This window comes from Falco peregrinus, chromosome 3 (genome assembly GCF_023634155.1).
Source record: "Falco peregrinus isolate bFalPer1 chromosome 3, bFalPer1.pri, whole genome shotgun sequence".
Taxonomy (NCBI): Eukaryota; Metazoa; Chordata; class Aves; order Falconiformes; family Falconidae; genus Falco; species Falco peregrinus.
In genome coordinates this window covers 4,389,751-4,410,039 of record NC_073723.1, presented here as the reverse complement: position 1 = coordinate 4,410,039, position 20,289 = coordinate 4,389,751, and the positions used below count along the sequence as shown (strand labels likewise).

The following is a 20,289-nucleotide window of genomic DNA, read 5'->3' as shown; positions in this document are numbered from 1 at the left end:
GGTATTTAATCAGCTCTTCTCCCTGCCCCATAAGATTTTGATTTTTATTTTGGGTTTTGGATTTTATTTTTTGAGAAGTTAATTCTTTGTCTGCACTATTCCAGTTCCAGCAGACTGGCACCACAAAAAGTAATCATTATAATGACAAAACTCCATTCACTTGTCTACCGGGGCCTTTAGTTGTTTGGGGTTTTTTGGGTTTTTTTTGTTTGTTTGATTGGTTGTTGGGTTTTTTTGTTGTTGTTGTTTCGGTTTTTTTGTTTGTTTAAGACTTTTATCTTCTTTTATTTTTTTCACCCTAACCAAACTTTATCTTGGGAAAACTTTAGTCCTCTGTCAGTCTTGACTCACAGACTTCTGATTGCAAATTATGTATGATTCTTGCACTGAAAAGTGGTAGCTTTAGCACAGCAGAATGGACCTGTCCTGATTTGAAACTCTTGACAAACCAGTAGTCTTTAAGACTTTTGGACCCGGACTTTTATCTTACCACAGCTCACGAACTCAAAACAATTCTGCAAAGGCCAAAATTCCCAGAAGAACCTTCTGGAAAACTATTTTTTATAAGTAGCATGGGCCTTCTGTCTTCCTGATGATGATCACAGATTTATCTCTCTTTGAAGGACTGAGAGTGGTAGACCTTTTTTAAGTACCCCTTGCCAGGAGAGTTCCAAGATACCACTTGCTAACAGACAAAAGCTCAGATTCCTACTGCCCTGAATGCTGGAAAGGGACCAAACTAGCTCTGAGTAAATTTTGCAAGTAGTTATTGTTGAGAGGCTATGGAACTAGAATTAACAGGGGATTCTGTTTAACAGCCAAGACAAAGCTTTCAAGTGCCTAACTGTGGTGTCCAGTTGTTCATTAAATAGTCACAGTCATTGCAGGCTCCTCTGGAACAATGTAGTAAATATTGTTGCCTCCAATGTGGGTTTGTACAGCTAAGCAGGTCACACTGTTTTTCTGCTAGTGAAAGAAGAGTTAGTAAGGGAACTTCAAGGAAAAAATTGCCTCAATCTAAAGCATGCACTTTTTTTTTTTTTTTTTTTTTGGTCAGATGAATGATGTCTTAAATTCCATAGGCTCCATTGTAACCAAAACAAAATACATACACTGGAGGCACCTAAAACTAAAGAAGGACAAATCCCACCTCAATTTATGTGAAGTTCATTTGTGATGATGTGACACATCAGGGCACAGATGAAGCTATTGACTGTCTGAATTCAATGTGGAGAAGCTTAGAGTTTTGGTTCTTGAATTGCTCAGATTAATCCCAAGTGTATCAGCCAAATTGGCAGCTCTCACATGAATCAAGGGCCTGAAGGATTACACAGGACTTTTGACATCTTAAAAAAATGGCTACTTTTGCCTTTTTCTGTATTTTAACTTAAGATGCCTCTGCAATTCCAGGCTCTACATTTGAGATCTGTTACTGGCTATTGTCCCCCCTCCCACGTAGTAAATTCAGGGAGCACCAGAGGTGACAAGAAAACTCCCTCTTCTGAAAGATGCCCATTGCAGATAAAAGATGATATGTTACAGGTAAACGGTGAACCACAGTTCTCATGGTGCTGGGTAGCAAACCTCCCTAGAAGACATTTGATGTTTAGCTTTCAATAGAAAGAAAGATAATAGGCCAAATGCTGTCACAGGGTTAGCTATTCTTGTTTTGAAATCCAGCCTGCCTACAGTTTAACATTTATTTTCTTTAAATACCATGTTCAGGAATCTGCACCCAACAGTAACAATCTGCTCCATTGCCATTGATTATTGAGAAAGCAAGTGTTTAATTACAAGTACTAATACAACTGGCCTAGATAATCCTGAAGGGAAAATGTAGGAGAAATAATAATCTCCCTGCAACAATCACACCAGGAGTCTGTCTGTGTTTTGTGCAGGTGATTCCAGCCTTTGCTCAGCCTACGTTCATGAAAACAACGTTTACAGCAGGATATTTCAGATTTTGTACAGAAATGAAGAGATCATTCTTAATGAATCAATGAACTTCAGAGTCCACCTGCTTCTGGATGGCGAAAGGGTGAGTTGTCTTGTGATGCACACAAAAGCCAGGAGGGCTGAGATTCCTTTTACCTAACTTTAGGTGTCCGTTGCACAGATCTCTCCATTTGAGAAGTCATGGGGTCCCTGTGCTGGCACAGGTCTTATCAGTGGAGCTGATGGAGGTAAAAGCATGATTTATCTGACCAAATACCAGCATCTGCATTAGAAGAAGATCGACTGTCCAGTACCCATGATTAGTTATGCTGACCAGGGCGCCTGGGGTGATTTGTTTGTTTGTAAATGCCGACACTACAAACATCTGCATTAAGTCAGATAGACCCTCTGTATTGTGCCTGTTCTGAAGAGTAGTCTACACCTTGGCTTTTCAGTGGAATGAGATGTTGACATATACTGTTAAATCAGTATATCAGAAACTCAAGTGTGTCAACCATAATTTGTCATTTGTGCACTAGATCACTCATTCTACATATTTGTGTAGATCAACCTCACCTGAGAAAACTGGGAATCTTCTGCATCTTGCTAGGACCAGCTTCTATTCCTGCCATCCATTGCTGCTATCTTCTCCTCCTCCTCTCTCCTTGTGACTGGTTTTTGCTGCAGCAACGACAATACTACAGCCGAGCTACCCAGTCCCTTTCCACCACTCAGAGGTCTCCTCACCCTTCTCCTTAGTGCTCCTGATTGCAATGGCAGGATTGCTAGAGCTTACGTTCCCTATAGCCCACATACAATCCCTTTGCTTTCCATCGTGTCTCAGCTAGAATGGGTTCATACTGAGATACTTCTCCCCACTTGGCATCCACTCCTTCAGCCAATGTGAGCACCCACACAAGGGAAGTGAACCATACATCTTGTAGGTCACCTTTGGCGGCTTCTTACTGATGTGAAACTAAATGTCTTCCAGTGAGAACTCTTGTTCCCAGAAGCTACAAGAAAGAATCAGTCTTAAGAGTACAGAGAGTAGTTGTACAAACAGAAAAGGGAGAAAGTGTCATAGCAGAAGAGCACTCAAGTCTGGCCCGATGTGTCATCACTTTGCTTTGCCAGCACAAGGACTGATACAAAATATATGGATGGCATTGGTACTTGCTCTCAGTGATAATGAGAGACACATGACATTGGCTGTTTTTGCAAAGTCAGCTTGCCATCAAAAACAGGTCCTGTAAGTTATGCAGCCGGTGTGAATCAAATGCTCCATGTTGAAGTTGGCACCAGAGATGCTCACCTGTCCTTCGTATAACTTTCTGTTTGAGCACGAAGAGATTTAAAATTTATGTTTTGTTCTATTTCAACCCATATATACATGGGTTATATATAGATCTAAATTAAAACAGCTGGAGAACCTAATTCAAGCTTATTTCACATGCTTCCATTTCCCTCCCACTTCTTCCTTGGTGTTTTGCTTTGGTTTGTGATCGTTGGGTTTTTTTAGCATAATGTCATCAATTTATTCTTCCCTAGAATTGTTGTTTTGTGCTTATATGAAAAATTACTATATGCAAGTTTATCAATATTTGCTAGGAAAATGTTCCAACATGCTTAATTGAATGCTAGCTTTATCCTTCCTCAGTGGAACATCACTGATTAAAAGTCCCTCCCCTCAAATTATAGCAGTTTCTGCTGTGTTCAGCAGGGATGATTTCTGATGAGTTTTACATTAATATTCAGGAAAGTTGTGCACCTCACAAAATGAAAAAAAAAAATAAATAAAGAATCCCACAACATTCCTCACAGCTAAAACTCATTCTGACTCCTGATGTGCTGTGTGCATCACACTTGTCTTTTCGTAGAAGGTCCCTTGGGAAAAGGACAGCTACTCATTTCTATATTTACAGAATGGTTTTGCACAGAAAAAACTCCATTATCTCAGTATGAGGAAGTTGCTTTGGGTGTAGAATAAGAGGATAAGTGGGTCTCTTGGTCCGAGATGAGCTGCTGAAAACACTAAAGAATCAAAGGCAAAAAATAAAGGTCTGTAAATTTTTTTTGCATGTTGACTGGGTTAACACAATTCACTTCTGCTTAATGCTGCCAGGCCTCTTTTTTCTGCTTTGATGTCTTGTCCTCCACAACTTGGTATATTTGATACAAATATGGGAGAGACCAAAGGGTGCCACTCCACTGGGCACCATGCTCAGAAGAAACCTTTTGTATCCACAACTATATTTCAGAGAGATGTTGCATCTGTCACAGAATCTCTTATGTTGGATGTGATCCTTACAATGTGGCATTAGCAAAACAGCTAGAGATTTGTAGCGTTTTCAATATGATCTCTGTTCATAACCTCTTAACTTATTTAACATACAACAGATGTGGGTCCTTTTTGTGCTGATTGTGTGCTGTGGTGACTTTATTTAGTTGGGGGTGAAGGATCTGTTTGTTGCTTTACTGTAAATGGAAGTTACAATAAATAGATAAGGAAGTTAGACTGGGTAGTGGAAATATTGAGTTCATGTGGTCTATGGAGTTTCTGCTGTCAGAGCTGGAATTATCAAATGTAACAAGGTAGAAGTATGCTTTCTCCCCACGGTGCTTAGGGTAGTTTTATTAATGAGATAGGCTGCTGAGATAGGCGCAGTACAGAAAAATCCCCAAAAAACAAAACGTAATGCGTATGTCCAGATAAGATTATTTGCTATTGGTTTTTGTATTCTTTATTCCCACTTCTCTTGCATAACCATATATAAGCTTAAATATGGAAATACATCTTTTTTGTCTGGCATTAAATGGAAGATGCCTCAGTTATCCACCTAGAAGCAGCACTTGAGCATACCTTTCACCATATAAATGATGTGTTAGAACTCTCTGGTTTATTAGATGCCTTTTTCTATATTAACCCGGAATGCAGGATTCTTTGACTTCCTAGGAAACAATATTGCAGGGCTGAGGTAGCCTTTAGTGTTACAAAGAAGTCTGATTTATTTTCATAAGCTTTTGCTTTCATTCTTACTAAAGAAGGAACACTGCCTCTTTCATCAAGCAATAAAACAGGAAACTTGTCCATCTTCTCGCTTGCTGGCTCCATTCAGGGACAATTTAGTAGCAGGGAGAGGACAGAGTGAGGCAAGCTGGGATATCACAGTATAAGACTTTGTACTTTCCAGAGAAATTTCAGTGAGATGGGACATCCAGGTCATTCAGTCAGCCATTCTGGCTAAATGGTTAAGTATTATGGAAGTACATCACATGAATGCTGGAAACTTCAGTTTATCACCGTATTATCACAGCTCTTAAAATCTAAACCAAAGATGTAAATGTAAACCTGAAAAAATCAGAATTAAAAATGGAAATTATGCACTTGATTCCAGGCCAGTTCAGCAGAGAATGGAGTACTTTGTATATACTTTTTATTGTATAAAATACTTCTACTTTTCATATACAAATACTTTCTATTGTACAGATTCAAAACAGTGCTTGATAAAATTAATTTCCCTCTCAGTGCAGTACTTTGGCGAGAGAGGCAGAGGTTAGAAAACAGCCTGAACTCTGGACAGCACCTTCTGGAAAATTGTATCTGCTCACAGATGAATATGGGGTCTTTTTGCACAAGCTACTACAGCAAATGTGGGCACACCCCAGCAATTGCATTTGCAGACTTACTTTCCACAAGACACAAGATGATGTTACAAGAAAATTCAGAGTAATATTAAACTGATTAAACAATGAAGAATTAATCAAATGAGAAATGACAAAATTAATTTCAGCTTTTTTTGATATTATGGGGGCAAAAAAGTATGACATGCATGTACTATTTCAAAGAAAGATTTCAAAATTTGTGTTCAGAACTGTCTTCACTTATCTTATTTTTGGCTGGAGACAAGATCAGCATGTGAAATGCAACAGTATTTCCCAGAGGTCAGACGTTCAGAATTTCCCTTACTTTTATTTGGGTGTATGTAATACTACAGAACAGAATAATATTCCCTTTTTATTATGAAGGTATTTCCACAAACATAGATTTATTTTCTCTTTCACAAGCTGTGATTTTAATCATTAACACAGCTGAGGGGTCAAAGAACTTTGTAAAAAACCACTGGAAAACCCTTCACAGAGCACCTGGGAAGACACTGCTTGGCTTAGCCAGTCAAACACTAATTATATTCCAGAGAAATTTTTCAGGCTAGTTTCTTAAGTAGGTTGATGTGAAAATTTAAAACTTTTCATCAGGAGAAAAAAAATAAATAAAAATCTGATAGTCTATCAAACTTTTGGAAAATTATACAGTCTGTAAATAATAACTAGAAAACACCATAATCATCCCACCAGTACTAAAATAAGCAACCAATATTTCATTTAAGGACAACATTATGTTACACAGGAGACTGAGAGATGATAGAAATTGCGAAGTGCCACTTCTGTATGAGCTATGGAAAGGCCATTTCATTTTTTTTTCCCCGTGTAAAGGATCTTGGCCAGCTGTGGTTCTAGTAAGTGAACAAAAGTAAACTACAGGAAAGTCCAGAAGGAATCAAAGCTGTATAGTAATTTGTGTCATGTAATTACTGTGCATAATTCTATTGTGTCTCAACCTGTGCATAAGCCTTTTCATGGTATTTTTCTCATGAAGAGTCTAGTGATTTTTGTACAACTGTCCAATTTTCACTTGTCTTAAAATTTACACCTCTAATATACAAAGGAAAACATGTAAACTTGTAATGAGAAATGTGGTTTGATTTTATATGGGGTTTTGCACTACTCTGAACAGTCTGATTTCAATACAGTTTTGGGATTAAAAATATCCTATACTTGCACATTATTGTACGGCCCCATGCAGTGATGAATGCCTCAATGCCTCTGAGTCTCTCAGACATCTGCTAATTGCCTCAAGGTGTTTTGAGTTAGTGTCACTAGCTATTGAACTTGTTTTAAACACAGATTCAGATTTCAGTGACAGTTGCAGGTGCTCAGAAGTGTTAGGCACAGACCCAGAATTTCATCCCCTCTGTTGGAGGATGAGGTTTGCTTTGTCTGGGGCACTATACTTGAGTTGAATTCCTAGTTTAAATTCAGACTGTAGCTTCAATAATGATTATTTCCTTTGCAGCTGCCAGCAACTGTGATTTTTAGTGACAACAACTCATTAAAAATAAGTTTTTTGGTTTTTTTTCTGAAATACATACTTCCAGGTGTTTTGAGACAAACACAAAGGAGAAGGCACATTTTTGATAAACAGAAGCTTGAATTTTCTCCTCACATCTCTGTTCTTGTGGTCATGCTAGAAGAAATATCATACGATTTTAGAAGGGTTTAAATTTTACACCTTTGATAATGTAGCCAAAAAATGATCAGTCCTTGACTCTCAATTTTCTTGCTTCAACAGAAAAAGGTACACTGTAGATGGAGCTTCACTTTTGGAAAACCTAGCAGAACATGGCTTATGTTGTGTATTTTATGAATCCTAGCTGTCAGAGCCAGCTAGATAACTCTGACGTTGCCTTCACTGCATTTTTAGTATAATCTATTCTTAAGAAGGTGCTAATCAGCTCAAGAAAGTAGAATTCATCTTCCCTAACTTAAGCCATCTAAAATTCCAGTGTATCTAGACCAAGATATTTCTCTAGGCTCTATATACTGTCAATGGAAAGAGACGGGCACGAACAGAAATCAGTTGTCCTTTTCCAATGCGTACCTCAGGATGGGTCAGCTCACTGTATGCCTCTGCTTATTGCTTTCCACTGAAAAAAAGACAGATCATAAATGTCTCACCTGACCTTTCTTGTGGCAAACATTGGGTACAAAGAAGTTATGTTTATAATACTCTACCCCCAGTGAACAACCCCACTTTTCCATCTGCATTCTTGCACATCTTCTGTTGTGCTCTGAAATACAATAAAGGATGCTTAGACTCACAGAAAAAGACTTTTGGTAAAAAAATGAGTAAATTTTTGTTCGTATTTCCATTTAGGTTGATAGAAATAAAAGCTTTTTAAAATTTTGCTAAACCTACTTTGCTGGGGAAGTAAAGACATTTCAAAGAAGTGAACAAGAAAGTGCTGGGCAGCTTAATACTTCCATTCTGATTTATTTGTTCCCGTAGTTGTTTTAACTGTGCCAAGCTTGGGTGTGTTATCCAATGTAGCCCTTTCCAGGTGAAGGTAATGAACTGACAACTCCCTTCTTGTACTGTTTCAGAAAATCAAATTAATGTATTTTATTGACAATAACACAAGGGTAATCTTGCTGGTGGGACCTAATAGGTGAAGGTACTAGTGGGTCGGTTGGCTTATGATCACACATGATATCTTCAGTTGTTTTGGCGAGCTGAATCCTATCATGTTTAAATGTGCTCAGCACCCTTCAACAAAGTGAACAACTAAACTTTCATTAATTGAAGCTTTAAAAGCATTGAAAGCCTTTGAATTTTGCAAATAAAATGATCTAGATGAAAATCAGTTATGAACTTCCTCCATGAATCTGCCAAGGGATGAAAGGAGTGACTGGGAGGCTAGAAAACCTCTGTTTGCTGAGAAAAAACCTAAAAGACTAATGATGAGAGATCAGAAATTGTTAGAATTGAGCCATTTCTGATTGTTCTAGGCTGTAAACTCTGAACCTTGTGTTAGTTACAGGTGGGTAACCAGAGTAATTCATGGCTGTTTCTCGACGAAGAAAACCTAGTCCTTGTTCTCGTTTGGCTGACAAGATAATCCCAAAGAATACTCATTCAATGAGGGAGCGCAGCTTCAGCCATACTCCGCTGACTCTCAGTGTGCAAAGAGCAAGCATCTAACAAATATAGTGCTCTACACACTCTGGTTACTCTTGTCTGGACTGATTTTTTTGACATGACAGGACACCCAGGAGCAGATAACACCTCTGACTCCTTCAGCAATTACCTCCACTTGTTGTCACATTTGTTCCTTTCTCCTACTGTGGTGTGGTGCTGCTGTTACTGCATATTTTTGCCTTTGCTTTTATCAGACAAACCCATCCACTTTTGCCTTTAATGCTGCAGGTGCCAACTTATAAAGGTAACCCTACCTTTCTGTTTTTGTAGGTGGAAGATGCATTAAGTGAGGCAGATTTTCAGCTCAAGTTGGACCTGCACTTTACAGATAGCGAACAACAGTAAGTGCTGATTTAAGCTCAATTGATAATGCAGGGGTTTATTCAATTGGGAAATTACTTTGAAGAAGTGAGAGTCCTTTGACAAAAGGGATAGCTTTGGTAAGTCTTTGCCTCAGTGTTGAAGTTTTTCTGTTTTTTCTGTCTGTATTTGAACAGTATTTGTCATACTTCTCTTTAAAGGAACATTTTTTCTCCTTTAAGTGCAAGGTTTTCAAAGGTTTAAGTGTTGCTCTATCTCTGCTGCTGTTAAAGTCAAAGGGAACATCATCTCTGACCTCCATGTGAGCAGGGGCTGTGGTTCAGGAATGCATTTATCTCAGGAGACAATGAAGTATTTTCTGGCTGCAGGTGGGTGTATGGAGATGCTAAGCACTTTTCTTGTATTAAGAACCAAAGCTGTCTCTATATTTTAGGAGGAAAGAGTCTTCTCATTTAATTTGAATTCTTCCAACTGTATTTGATTCCATAATCTTTGATGAAGTGGGGATAGCATCCCTTCCTGAGACACAGTAGAAACTGTGATCCCAGATGTTATTCAGTCTCACTGAATCACAGAAAAGGCTTGCAATGACTTCAGCAGCATTTATAGGGGGTGGGAGGGTGTTGTGGTTTAACCCCGGCCGGCAACAGGCACCATGCATCCGCTCACTCACTCCCCCTCACCCGGAGAGATGGGGAGGAGAATCAGAAAGGAATGTAAAACTCAAAAGTTGAGATAAGGACAATTTAATAGGTAAAGCAAAAGCTGCTCACACAAGCAAAGAAATGCAAGGAATTCATCACCACTCCCCATGGGCAGGCAGGAGCTCAGCCATCCCCAGGACAGCAGGGCTCCGTCATGTGTAACAGGCACTCGGGAAGACAAATGCCATAATGCCAGATGTCCCCCCTTTTTTCTTCTTCCCCCAGTTTATATACTGAGCATGATGCCATATGCTATGGCATACCTCTCTGGCTGGTTCAGGTCAGCTGTCCTGGCTGTGTCCCCTTCCAGTATCTTGTGCCCCTCCAGCCATCTTGCTGGCAGGGCCTGAGAAACTGAAAAGCTCTTGACTTAGTTGTTGCTGGGTAATGTTTATACTAAAACCATCAGTGTCCTATCAGCACTGTTCTCACATCAGAGCCAAAACACAGCACTATACTAGCTACTAAGAAAACTAACTCTATTCCAGCTGGAACCAGGACAGAGGGGATGCAGAGAAATCTGAGCTGTGTTTCATGCTAAGGCTGTCCCCATGTGATTTTATTCATATCCATAGGGCACGTAAACAAATTTCAGGAACATGTTTCCTTTGTCTTTAAGATAAAAAAAAGTGGAAACTTTTTCTCCCAGGCAGGTGGGACTGGACCATCAGTCATCAGCTGTGATGCTGATGGGTCTAGAAGAAAGAAAAAACAAACATTGTGATAGTCAAGAGTAAAAAGTACTGAGATATTCAAGTTATGAAATTGTGCTCTAACACATACATCTAATTTTTGTTATCATCTGAATGATTAATCCCATTTACTATTAAAAAAAAAAAGCAGTGATTTTTAGAAAAGGGTGTTGTGCAAATCTCATAGAAATACTTCTGGGACTGTCATGCTCTGTACTCAACTGTTTCATCATAGGTGTTCTTAGCTCTGAGCAACAGTTGGCTTCAGAAGGGTCTGTTACACTGTAAAACAGTTCTTTGGAAGTGAGTTTGGCTTACATTGGGAGGATGTGGTTAGGCACACTCCAGGTTTACATCTCAGTCTCCTGCCTTATAGGTGACTCATATGTCATGTGGTTGACTGCATACTGAGAAAGTTATCCTGGAATAGCTATAATCAAACTTTACATGAAAGTCTTAGTTTTTATTTAATTAAAGGAGAAGCCAGTCCAACTTGTATTGCCTCGCTGCAGTTACTTCACCTACTCTTTCTTTTGCCTCTTGTAATTTTTTTTTTTTTTCAGAAGATCAGGTATGTGGAAAGGTACTCCAAATATTTTCAGCTCTCTCTGACACAAGACTACTTCTAACTCACACAGATTGCCTGAGTTGATTGTTCTTATGCTGAAAATCACAAGTAGCAAGCTGTCCTGGCTATGAACACTCAAATAAACTGAGCAGTTTGCTAAATGCATTTCCTTCTCCTACTTAGTTCTTCATGTCCCCAGAACTAGTGCATAGGTGGCCATCAAGTACAATCACTAGGGAAAACTGGAATTGCGTCACATCTATTTGTCTTCTATACAGTGTGTGTGTATATATTTTTTGCTTTTTATTATTTCTTTTTATATCTATATTTATGTTGATATTTATGCTGGGCAGAAGTACAACACAAGATAGTCATCAGTTCTGTAAACGCTTATGAAGCTGGGAAGTGATAAAAATTCTCCTCGAGCCATCTCCCCGCCTGCTGCCTGTAGCATGTTACGGGCAGTGACAACTCAAGCTTTCACTAACTCTTGTAAAACTTTCTCTTTCAGGCTGAGAGATGTTCCAACAATCCCCATGATCAGCAGCCGTACACTGTGTCTTCACTTCCACCCCCAGAGAGGTCTGCACCACCATGTTCCTGTCATGTTTGACTATTTCCACCTGTCAGTGATATCCGTCACGGTGCATGCGTCACTGGTGGCATTACACCAGCCTCTGATCAGGTAAAAGACACATAAATCTCTGTTGAAAGGCAGAAGAGGTTCCTCTTCTGAGTTCATTTGCTTACTGTATGGGAGAAGCAGAGAGGATAATTTAATTTTGACATTTTTGATCCTGGGCTAGGATTTCAGAGACTAGGGTTTTGGGCCAGCCTCTGACTCAGGCTCCTTCTCGTGATAAGATGCTAGGGGCCTGATCAAAAACTAGCAAAATCTCTGGGAATGTGTTCAGAAATTTTGATTAGTCTTGATCCTTCTATTTCCCATCTTGTGGATAACTGGCTAGCTGAAAAAAGGTCTCATAGACGTAGTCCAGCTGGCTGGACAAAAATGCACATCGCTCTCAGCTTATCTGAAGTAAAGCAAAATACACTGTCTTTGGCTGTTCTTGTTACCGAAATCTTCCTGTTATTGTGTGGGAAAAGAATGTTGCAGGTGGGAACAGAAAACTACAGAAGAGAAACTAGGGGCGGGCTTGATATTTAGGCAACTAACCAATAATGAGCTTAACTTTTGTAATATGTATGAGCTAATTATAACAAGGTATAAAAGATGACTGTAAGGCACAATAAATGAAGTCTGCTGATCACTCATATTGAGTGACTGTGTCTTCCCTCCGTCGCGACACCATCTGTAACATGGGGAAAGTGAAAAAACTCTTCTCCTTGGCGGTTTTTCCTCTTTAGTCTAAATGCAGCTAAGAGCATTTACATTTTCTCCCCCTGTTGTTCTGTAAAGCATTTAGGACAGTTGGAGGCTAATCTCATCTGTGCCCTCTGTGCATTAGCATAATTCATAACATGGCTAAATGGAGGCATGCATTAGTCAGTACTGGGTAAGGCTTTGCTGAATTTTCCCTTCGCAGCAGCATCTGATTTAACCGTGCAGCAGTAAATACTAGCTGCCATGGGGTCTAGGTGTGATTTATGTTATCTGATTCGTAATGACAAGAAAATAATTCAGAACTCCTTCAAATAAAACAGAGCTGGAGGTCAATATCTTCTAATATTTAGAGCAGGCGAGGGGAAGCAAAGGTCTTTCTGGCAATTTACTTTGTGTCCAATCTTGTCATAGCATGAGATAAAGAGTCTGAGAGGAAGGGAACTCCCTTGGTCCTGAAGGAAAATGCAATGTTCAGCGTTTTCAGCTTCCCTTATTCCAACAAGGCCTGGGTGTTTACCAAATGACCAGGAGAATCTGAAATTTGTCAAATATTGTGCAAAGACCACTGTGTCAGAAAGAAAAGATGAACCTGTAGACTCTTTGTTATCTCAGGTTTCATGTTTTGGCTTAATACATCTTTCCTTCAGTTCTCCATTTGTATAAAGGCATTGACGTGATGCCGTAGAATGAATTAAGGCTGTAAAAGGTTGAGTTGTGACAGTGATGTGAGTTGCATTAGTAGATCAGACTGATGTATCTGTCTTTTCTGCTGCTGCTGAGATACAGGTAACTGTTGTATCTCTCTTCTGCTATGTGTTGAGTTTTTAAATAGTGAATTAGATTCTAACTGACTGTTTCTAACCAGATAATTTCACTCAATTTGTCCATTGTTCTATTCTATAAAAGGGGGAAAGAACAATAGTTATCAGGCTTAATGACTGTTTTCAGTGCTTTGTTATCCTATAATGAATAGGGCTGCAGAGACTTGTTACTGTTATTAAGCATAAGTCGCAGGATAAGCAACTGTTCCATAGTCAGATTATTATAGCTTTTAAAGCATGATTTTGTGGGCACGTATGAAGTACACAGAATTTTTACTCAATGCAGCAGAATGAAGATTTTAACAACACAATATAGAGTCTCATTTGCTTAAGCCAGTAAAATAATTTTGAAGTGTGATATGAAGAATTTGTCTTCTTGATAAATATTCAAAGCCGAAAGAGTTTTTGTATCATGTGTTCTCTAGATATAAATCAGGGTGAAGACACTAGTGCAACAGAAGCACAAATTCAAAGCACTCTGAAACAAAACCAGCCACTAAAACTTATTTTTCTCACAGCTCAGAACTTTCCTGCTTATCACTTATCATTGGTGTTTACTAGGAACACAGAAAAAAAGTTTAATTGTAAAACCAGAGCTTTATTTTTGTAGCACAATAGAACCTGAATAACCGGAAAGTCTTTTTATTTTTTTTTATTTTTTTTTTTGTCACATTATAGGAAAAATAAACACCAGGTAGTTACATTGTCTGAGGAAAATATCTACACAGTATTTCATTGTGGTTTAGTTTGCTACCTTGAATTGTCCCATTATAGTATGTACTTTACATGTATATACATATTATTTCTACACATAGGTATCCACTGAAAGGTAAAGCAACAGTTCTAGATCTACCCTGAAAATAAAGATCACACATTATGTAAAACTGAAATTCACTGCTGTCCTGAAGTTCTGCTGGAAAACAGCTTTGCCTGCACTGCACAGCTATCTGCTTACATGCGCCCTGTGGACTCAGCTTTTCACATTTTGTTAGCTCTGGTGGCAAATTAGATACTCTTCCCCAAAGTTCTTCCATGTCACCTGTATTTAAACAGTGAAAACCACAGAGAAATGAGCAAGGCAGATTCAGGCTTTTCCCTGCAGGGTCATGTACACCCACAAATAGCACCCTTGCCAGGGTGCCTCCGTTGCCTCCTGGTTTTTGACAAGTGAACATTTTGATATTGATGTTTGTCCTGGTTAATAATTGTTATATAATAAATATTCAATTAAGTTTGATACTTTGAAGCCCTCCGCTCTTACCAAACTTAGAATGAGTGAAATTCATGTTTCTCAGATCATTTGCAGAACTCTGGATGGACATTTTGTGATTCAGCTTTTCTAAAAAGTATAGCCCTCAGCTTTTTGATAGGGTCCCAATTCATGGCAGCTGTTAATGGCTTTATGCATTTACTAAGCAGGTGAGAGGCTGGATAGGGAGGTGATGAGACAGACTTGCAGTCATCTTACCTCCAGCTCTGTTACCTCTACAACAACCGTATTTGGTCTAGATGTGGGATGACCAGGAGCATGCTGTGATACCTTGGGGCTTGGATCACCTTTTCTCTTGGCTCCATAGGTAGCTGCATCCTTCTGAGATGCTGCTGCAGAGGGGACTTTGAGCAGCAGGGAAGGGGATGGGTGGCTTTGAATTGTCCCTACAAAGCACTGAGTCAGAGCTTGGTTAAAAATTCTCACTTTGACCTTTAAAGTTCTTTTACGTCTCTAAAAAACACCCCAGAAGTGCCTGGGGAAGCTGGACTGCTGGGGGCCAAGTCCAAAACTCTAGTTTTCCAGGCAGGAGTGCAATAATAGGGCAGAACAGGAATGTGGGGTGTAATGGTTGCAATAGCTATTGTCTCAATCTGAAACACTGCTCCCTTCACCTGCATCTTGCCCTACACCCAAACCCTTCCACCAGGCACTAAAGGACATTGTCACACCGCTACTTGCAAACCCCAGGGCTTGAGCTGCGCTGCCGCAGCCCCCAGGCCCTTTGCCCTCCCACAGTGACAGCCACTGCGCAGAGCACTGGTGTCTGCTCGGTGCATTCAGTACGCTTTTGGCAACTGCAAATTTTGGAGCAGTATTTTGAGACTTTGGGGATGTGGGAGAAATAGTGAAGAGAATCTAGAGCAGGAGTTGGCTGGCATATCTCTCCTAACATCACAGAAATGACAGTTCTCGTTGGAAAGTTAGAGGGCTTGCCTCTGGTGACCTCATTTTACCCAGGATGACAGAAGATGATCCCAGCAGGTCTGTCAAAAGATAAACAGAGAAAGTGAATGATATTCAGTCTTGAGAGTACTCCCCTGCTGAAGGCACTGGCCTCCACAAACTGCTTAAATAGCGGGTTTTGTTCTTTTACCTAAGCTCCAGAGGCAAAATGTGAGCAGGCTGTTGCAGGAGGAAGGCACAGAGGAATTAGGGGTTTTGGACTCCAGTTTTCTGTTTGGTATAGATGAGTTTGGTTTCTGGCCTGAGTCATTGACTTCTCCCTTAGCTCCCTCTCACTGCCTTTGCAACTGGTCCAGTCTGTAAGTATAACCAGCAGTTATTAGCCCAGCATCAGCTGTTAGAAAAGGCGCTTTTCTCCAGCATAGTTCAGACTTTACGAAATATTTTTGCTTTTCCCAAAGGGATAGATCCATGTCTGTGGTGTACAGGGCTACTTAGTCTCAGTCATGCTGCCAGCTCAGTGCCTTTTTTACATTAGACTCATTTAGGAACCCAACAGCAAGAAACATGGTTACCCACTTCATTAATTCCATAGACGTCTGCACCATTCCTTCCTGAAAGGAGTTAGCACATACTACTCTTATAAGAAAAACTGATTTGTAAGTAATCTCTGAAAGAAGTACCCTAATACATAGCTACACACGCACAGTTTTCGCGTGTGTTTCAGTTCCACACTGAAAACGATGCCCTGTATGTTGTATTTCCTATTAAGCAGCATGGACAACAGGATCTAGTCGGCATGTTTTCTACTGGAAGTTTACCTGCAGACCTCAGATGCTTTATACTTTCTTCCTCTGAAAGCTTTCTGGAAATAAAACCCCTGTGTTTCAGCACAAGACTGCTGCTATCTGTACAGACTGGTCTTCCAAAAACTGTGCTTTGTCTAAAGACTGTGCAGAATCCAGCTCACTTGATAGCCACAGCATTTGCAGACTTACTTTGGCTCTTGGGCTTCAGCTGAAAACACCGTCAATCTGAAAAAAAACCCAACCAACCAACCAAAAAACCAACCAACCAAAAAAAACCCCACACCCCAAAACACCAAGGGAAAAAAAAGAAACAAGGCTTGAAATTGCTGCAGATAAGCAAGATCCTTCATTACAGGCAGCTGTCAAACCTGTTTTCACTTGTTTGCACAAGAAAGGGGTTTAATTTCCTCAGTTTTTTAGATTCTCTTCAACTTTCTATTCTCTTCCCAACTTTCATACATATGTCTATGTGAAAAACAAAGTAGACTTTCAACATTTTGCTTGTTAACATTGAATTATTAATTGCCCATATCCAAACCAGTGAATGAGAAACAAGAAATCTTGGTGGCATCTCATATTGAGAAATAATACAAATATTTGTAGAGGTGGAGAAGCAGGACACAGATACTGAATTTTTCAGTGCCTTCAGCTTATTCTATGCTGGGAAGAGGGAACAGAATCAAAGGGAGACAGAGTATTCAAAGGTTTCAGCCCTGACCTAGTTCTGCTGTACTCTACTACACTGCAGAATCAGGCCAGCCCTGGCCATCCTTGAGCAGTTTTCTCTCACCTAAATTATTTTATTCCCAGGTATCCTCCTGTTCCTCAAAATCACAGCTGATGTATCTATATATGATATGCACACTGTACTACCCTGTGCGCTTTCAATCTGGGTGAAGACCATGCAGGTCAATTTTTCTACAATTGTAAGTGTAGCTGGCACCTCCTTATGGGCAGCTTACATATGAAACTGCCTGTAATCCTGAGCTAGTAAAGTTCTGATGTACTTTTCCAATCCATCATATTTGCAAATAAGATGATCTGTAGAAAGAAAATGGAGTATTTATGCAGTGAAGAACTATGGCTTCCATAGTACGTTTATTAAAAGAATACTGGTTTGTGTTTTTGGGGGTTTTTTTGGGGTTTTTTTTTTTTTCCTTTAAGAACTCTTACATAATCACTGGGTGTTTTTTCCTTTGAATTTTCTTTTATTTATTACTGTTTGTTATGCATCTGCAAAAATAAACCTTCAATTTTTACATTCTCCTGAGCTACCAGCTGTAAAGTCACATAAAAACTCCCTATTTCTGAGTCAAACTTTCAAAAAAAAACCCCAAAACCCAAACCAAAAAGCAAAAACATCTCCACCCAAAACTAGATAAATACCACTACGTTTCTTTACCTGCTTTCAAGTTTTATAGCAATTAAGGTTAAGTTTAAATGAACCAGCATTTTCCAGCAATCAGAATCACTAGATTTCAAGCCAAATTCCCACTGAACTCTCCTTAGGATCTAGGGAGAGACATCTGTTTCCATTACAAATTTTATTTTAGTAAATCTTACCAGTTTTACCCAAGAAGCTCACAACATTTTAGAGTCACTCATTATAACCTTAGTGAAACTCGTTGTGGAAGAGAGAAATATGTCTAGAGGAGCACAATCTGTAAATATCCATATATGATTCTCAAAAACAAACAACAGCTCATCCATACACCCTATGGCCATGTGCCAACAGTAATTTGCCAAAAGCTATTTGAAGTTTTGAGTTAAAAAACAGGGAAATTGGTGTTGTGCATTACATGTTTCTGATCTGTGGGAGTTAGAAGGAAGCTCCCGATGAAATGCAGACAGTGCTGTTAGTGGAGGATGGGAGGGTTTGATTCTGAGGTGTGTGGTTTCCATGGGACTTACTTATATTTTTCACTTTTAAAGTCAGTAATATATTATGCATAAGAGACTGAGGGAAAAAGAAGTGATTTCTCCATAGGATCTGGCTGAAATGGGATGCAAGTTCATTTCCTGAACTTCCACTCCTGCTTCAGACACAAGATTATGATTTCTTGTCATTAGAAGTGTAGTGATTGTGTGGGGTTTTGTTTGTTTGGGTTTTATAGTTTTGCTATTTCATATGATGATGGTAGATAGTTTTTTTCCCAAGTAAGACTGAGATCCCAATCTGTAAATTTTTTTTGCCCCATTCTGCTAAAAACTACAATTTGTGAAGAAATTAAGTTTTGCTTACCACGAAAAGCAAAAGATCCTTATTTTGAAAAAAGTGAGTGAAAAATAAAACAGGGTTATTTCGTTTTGGGGCAGTTTAAACTCAAAGGGAATAATATGTTTTATTAAACTGGCCTAAAGCATTTATTCCGAATTATTTCAATAACACATCTGAATTAACATTTATCAAGGCCAATCCATTTCTTATGCTACGGACTGTCATCTCATTTATGTGTTAGAGAATTCTCCACAGAAGATACAAAACAGGACATGATTATGTAATATTTTGCACCACACAAGAACTAAGAGGTGCCACATTCAATTCTCCAACAGCAGGTTCAAAACAAACAGAAAGTACAGCATATATTACAGCATGCAATTCCTTCCAAGAGATGTTACGGAAGTCAAAAGTAGAAATCAAAAAGGCATGGACACAAATTCGTAGAAGATAACCATGACTGCTGGAAATAATTGCCTGAATATAACCTCTGAGTCAGAAAGTTCTGATATTTTGATTGCTGGTATCTTGCAGGCTATACAACAGGAAAAAAATTGGCTTTTTAAGGCAAGTTACTACAATATGTATCCATAGATGGCTGCTATAAGAACTACAAGACTCCTCTGAAGGATAGAGACATCTCACGGATAAGGTCATCAAAAGAACAGCTCAGGAAAAAAGCAAAAGCCCCTATTGTTTCTTTCACCAAAAATATTTATTCTGCACGCATGTTCATTCTCCCAGACATGCACACATTACCTCTTTGACCTTTTTTATCCTGACTCCAGATAAAAGCTAAGGTTAACATACAGGATGAGGATATAAATGTTGATATTAAATCAATGCCATTAAACAGATAGTCCAAATAGACATATAAATAACCAAGGGTCAAAATTCATAGAAATGAACATGGTTGCAGGAATAATTGGATAAAATAAATATAAATTCCAAAATTCGAAGTAGCAAATCAACTTGTTACTGCTAATAAAAATTCTCTTCAAGTATTTTGTACTTCAGAAAGCATTAGGGGAACCTCAGCAGTTTGTAAGCCTTCCACTTAAACATTCCCTCAACAGACAGATGACATTTTGGCAGGTTTCCCAAAAAAGGTTTTTGTTTTACATCAATTTCCATAAAACCAACAGATTAAAATCCCTTTTCTGCTGTAAAAGCAAAAGATAAATAAATAAAAAAGGCATTATAAAGTGCTTTTCATTCCCTTAAAAACTTTGAAAGCTTTGCTAATATTCAAATGAGGCGTTTTTCATGTGCAAGCAACATTTGTTTAAGCTTCTTTCTGTGATACAGCAGCAATCATTTTTTATTTCTGCTTCTTGAGACTTTCCAGCAGACCAGGACAGACAACATCGTCCAATAACAACTGAAATTATTGAGAGCAGTGTTTATCTCTTGGCTGGTTGAAATTGCTTTAGTTTATTTATTTATTTTTGTCTTAAATGTTGCAGGTATGAAATACATGGAAAGACTTCATGCTGCTTAGAAGCAGCCAGCTGGAGAGTTCTGGAATCACATAAATTAATACAGACATAAACAAGGCCAGATATATGCTAAGGTTTTCTACACCATCCTCCCCCTTAGGGGATGTACTTTTTGTCAGTAAATGAATGCTAGGTGATACAGAACAAACGGCAGTTTTGGCTTAGAGGTGAGGCACGGGTTCGTGATTAACCTTCTGAAACTTTTCCAGTTCCTAATTTTGCCTGAGGTTCTTCTAATGTTGCATACATCACTCAGTTTCCCTGCAAGTCAGAACCCCACCTGTTACTTGGGTGATAGCAAGTATTGCTGGCCCTCTCTTTTGTCTTGTATCCTTAGCATAAGCATCCTTTCTTTTGTTGTGTGTTTCTGTTCAGCAGCCAGGACTC

At 39.0% G+C, this 20,289-nt stretch overlaps 1 protein-coding gene across 1 annotated transcript in view; it reads left to right on the top strand.

The window, feature by feature from the left end:
* Positions 1 to 20,289, top strand: part of FAM135B (family with sequence similarity 135 member B) — a 219,134-nt gene that overhangs the window by 137,221 nt on the left and 61,624 nt on the right. Inside the window, exons 5-7 of the mRNA XM_005239481.4 lie at positions 1,899 to 2,038; positions 9,020 to 9,090; positions 11,546 to 11,719. Coding sequence (XP_005239538.1) covers positions 1,899 to 2,038; positions 9,020 to 9,090; positions 11,546 to 11,719 — 385 coding nt within the window. The remainder of the gene's footprint in view (positions 1 to 1,898; positions 2,039 to 9,019; positions 9,091 to 11,545; positions 11,720 to 20,289) is intronic.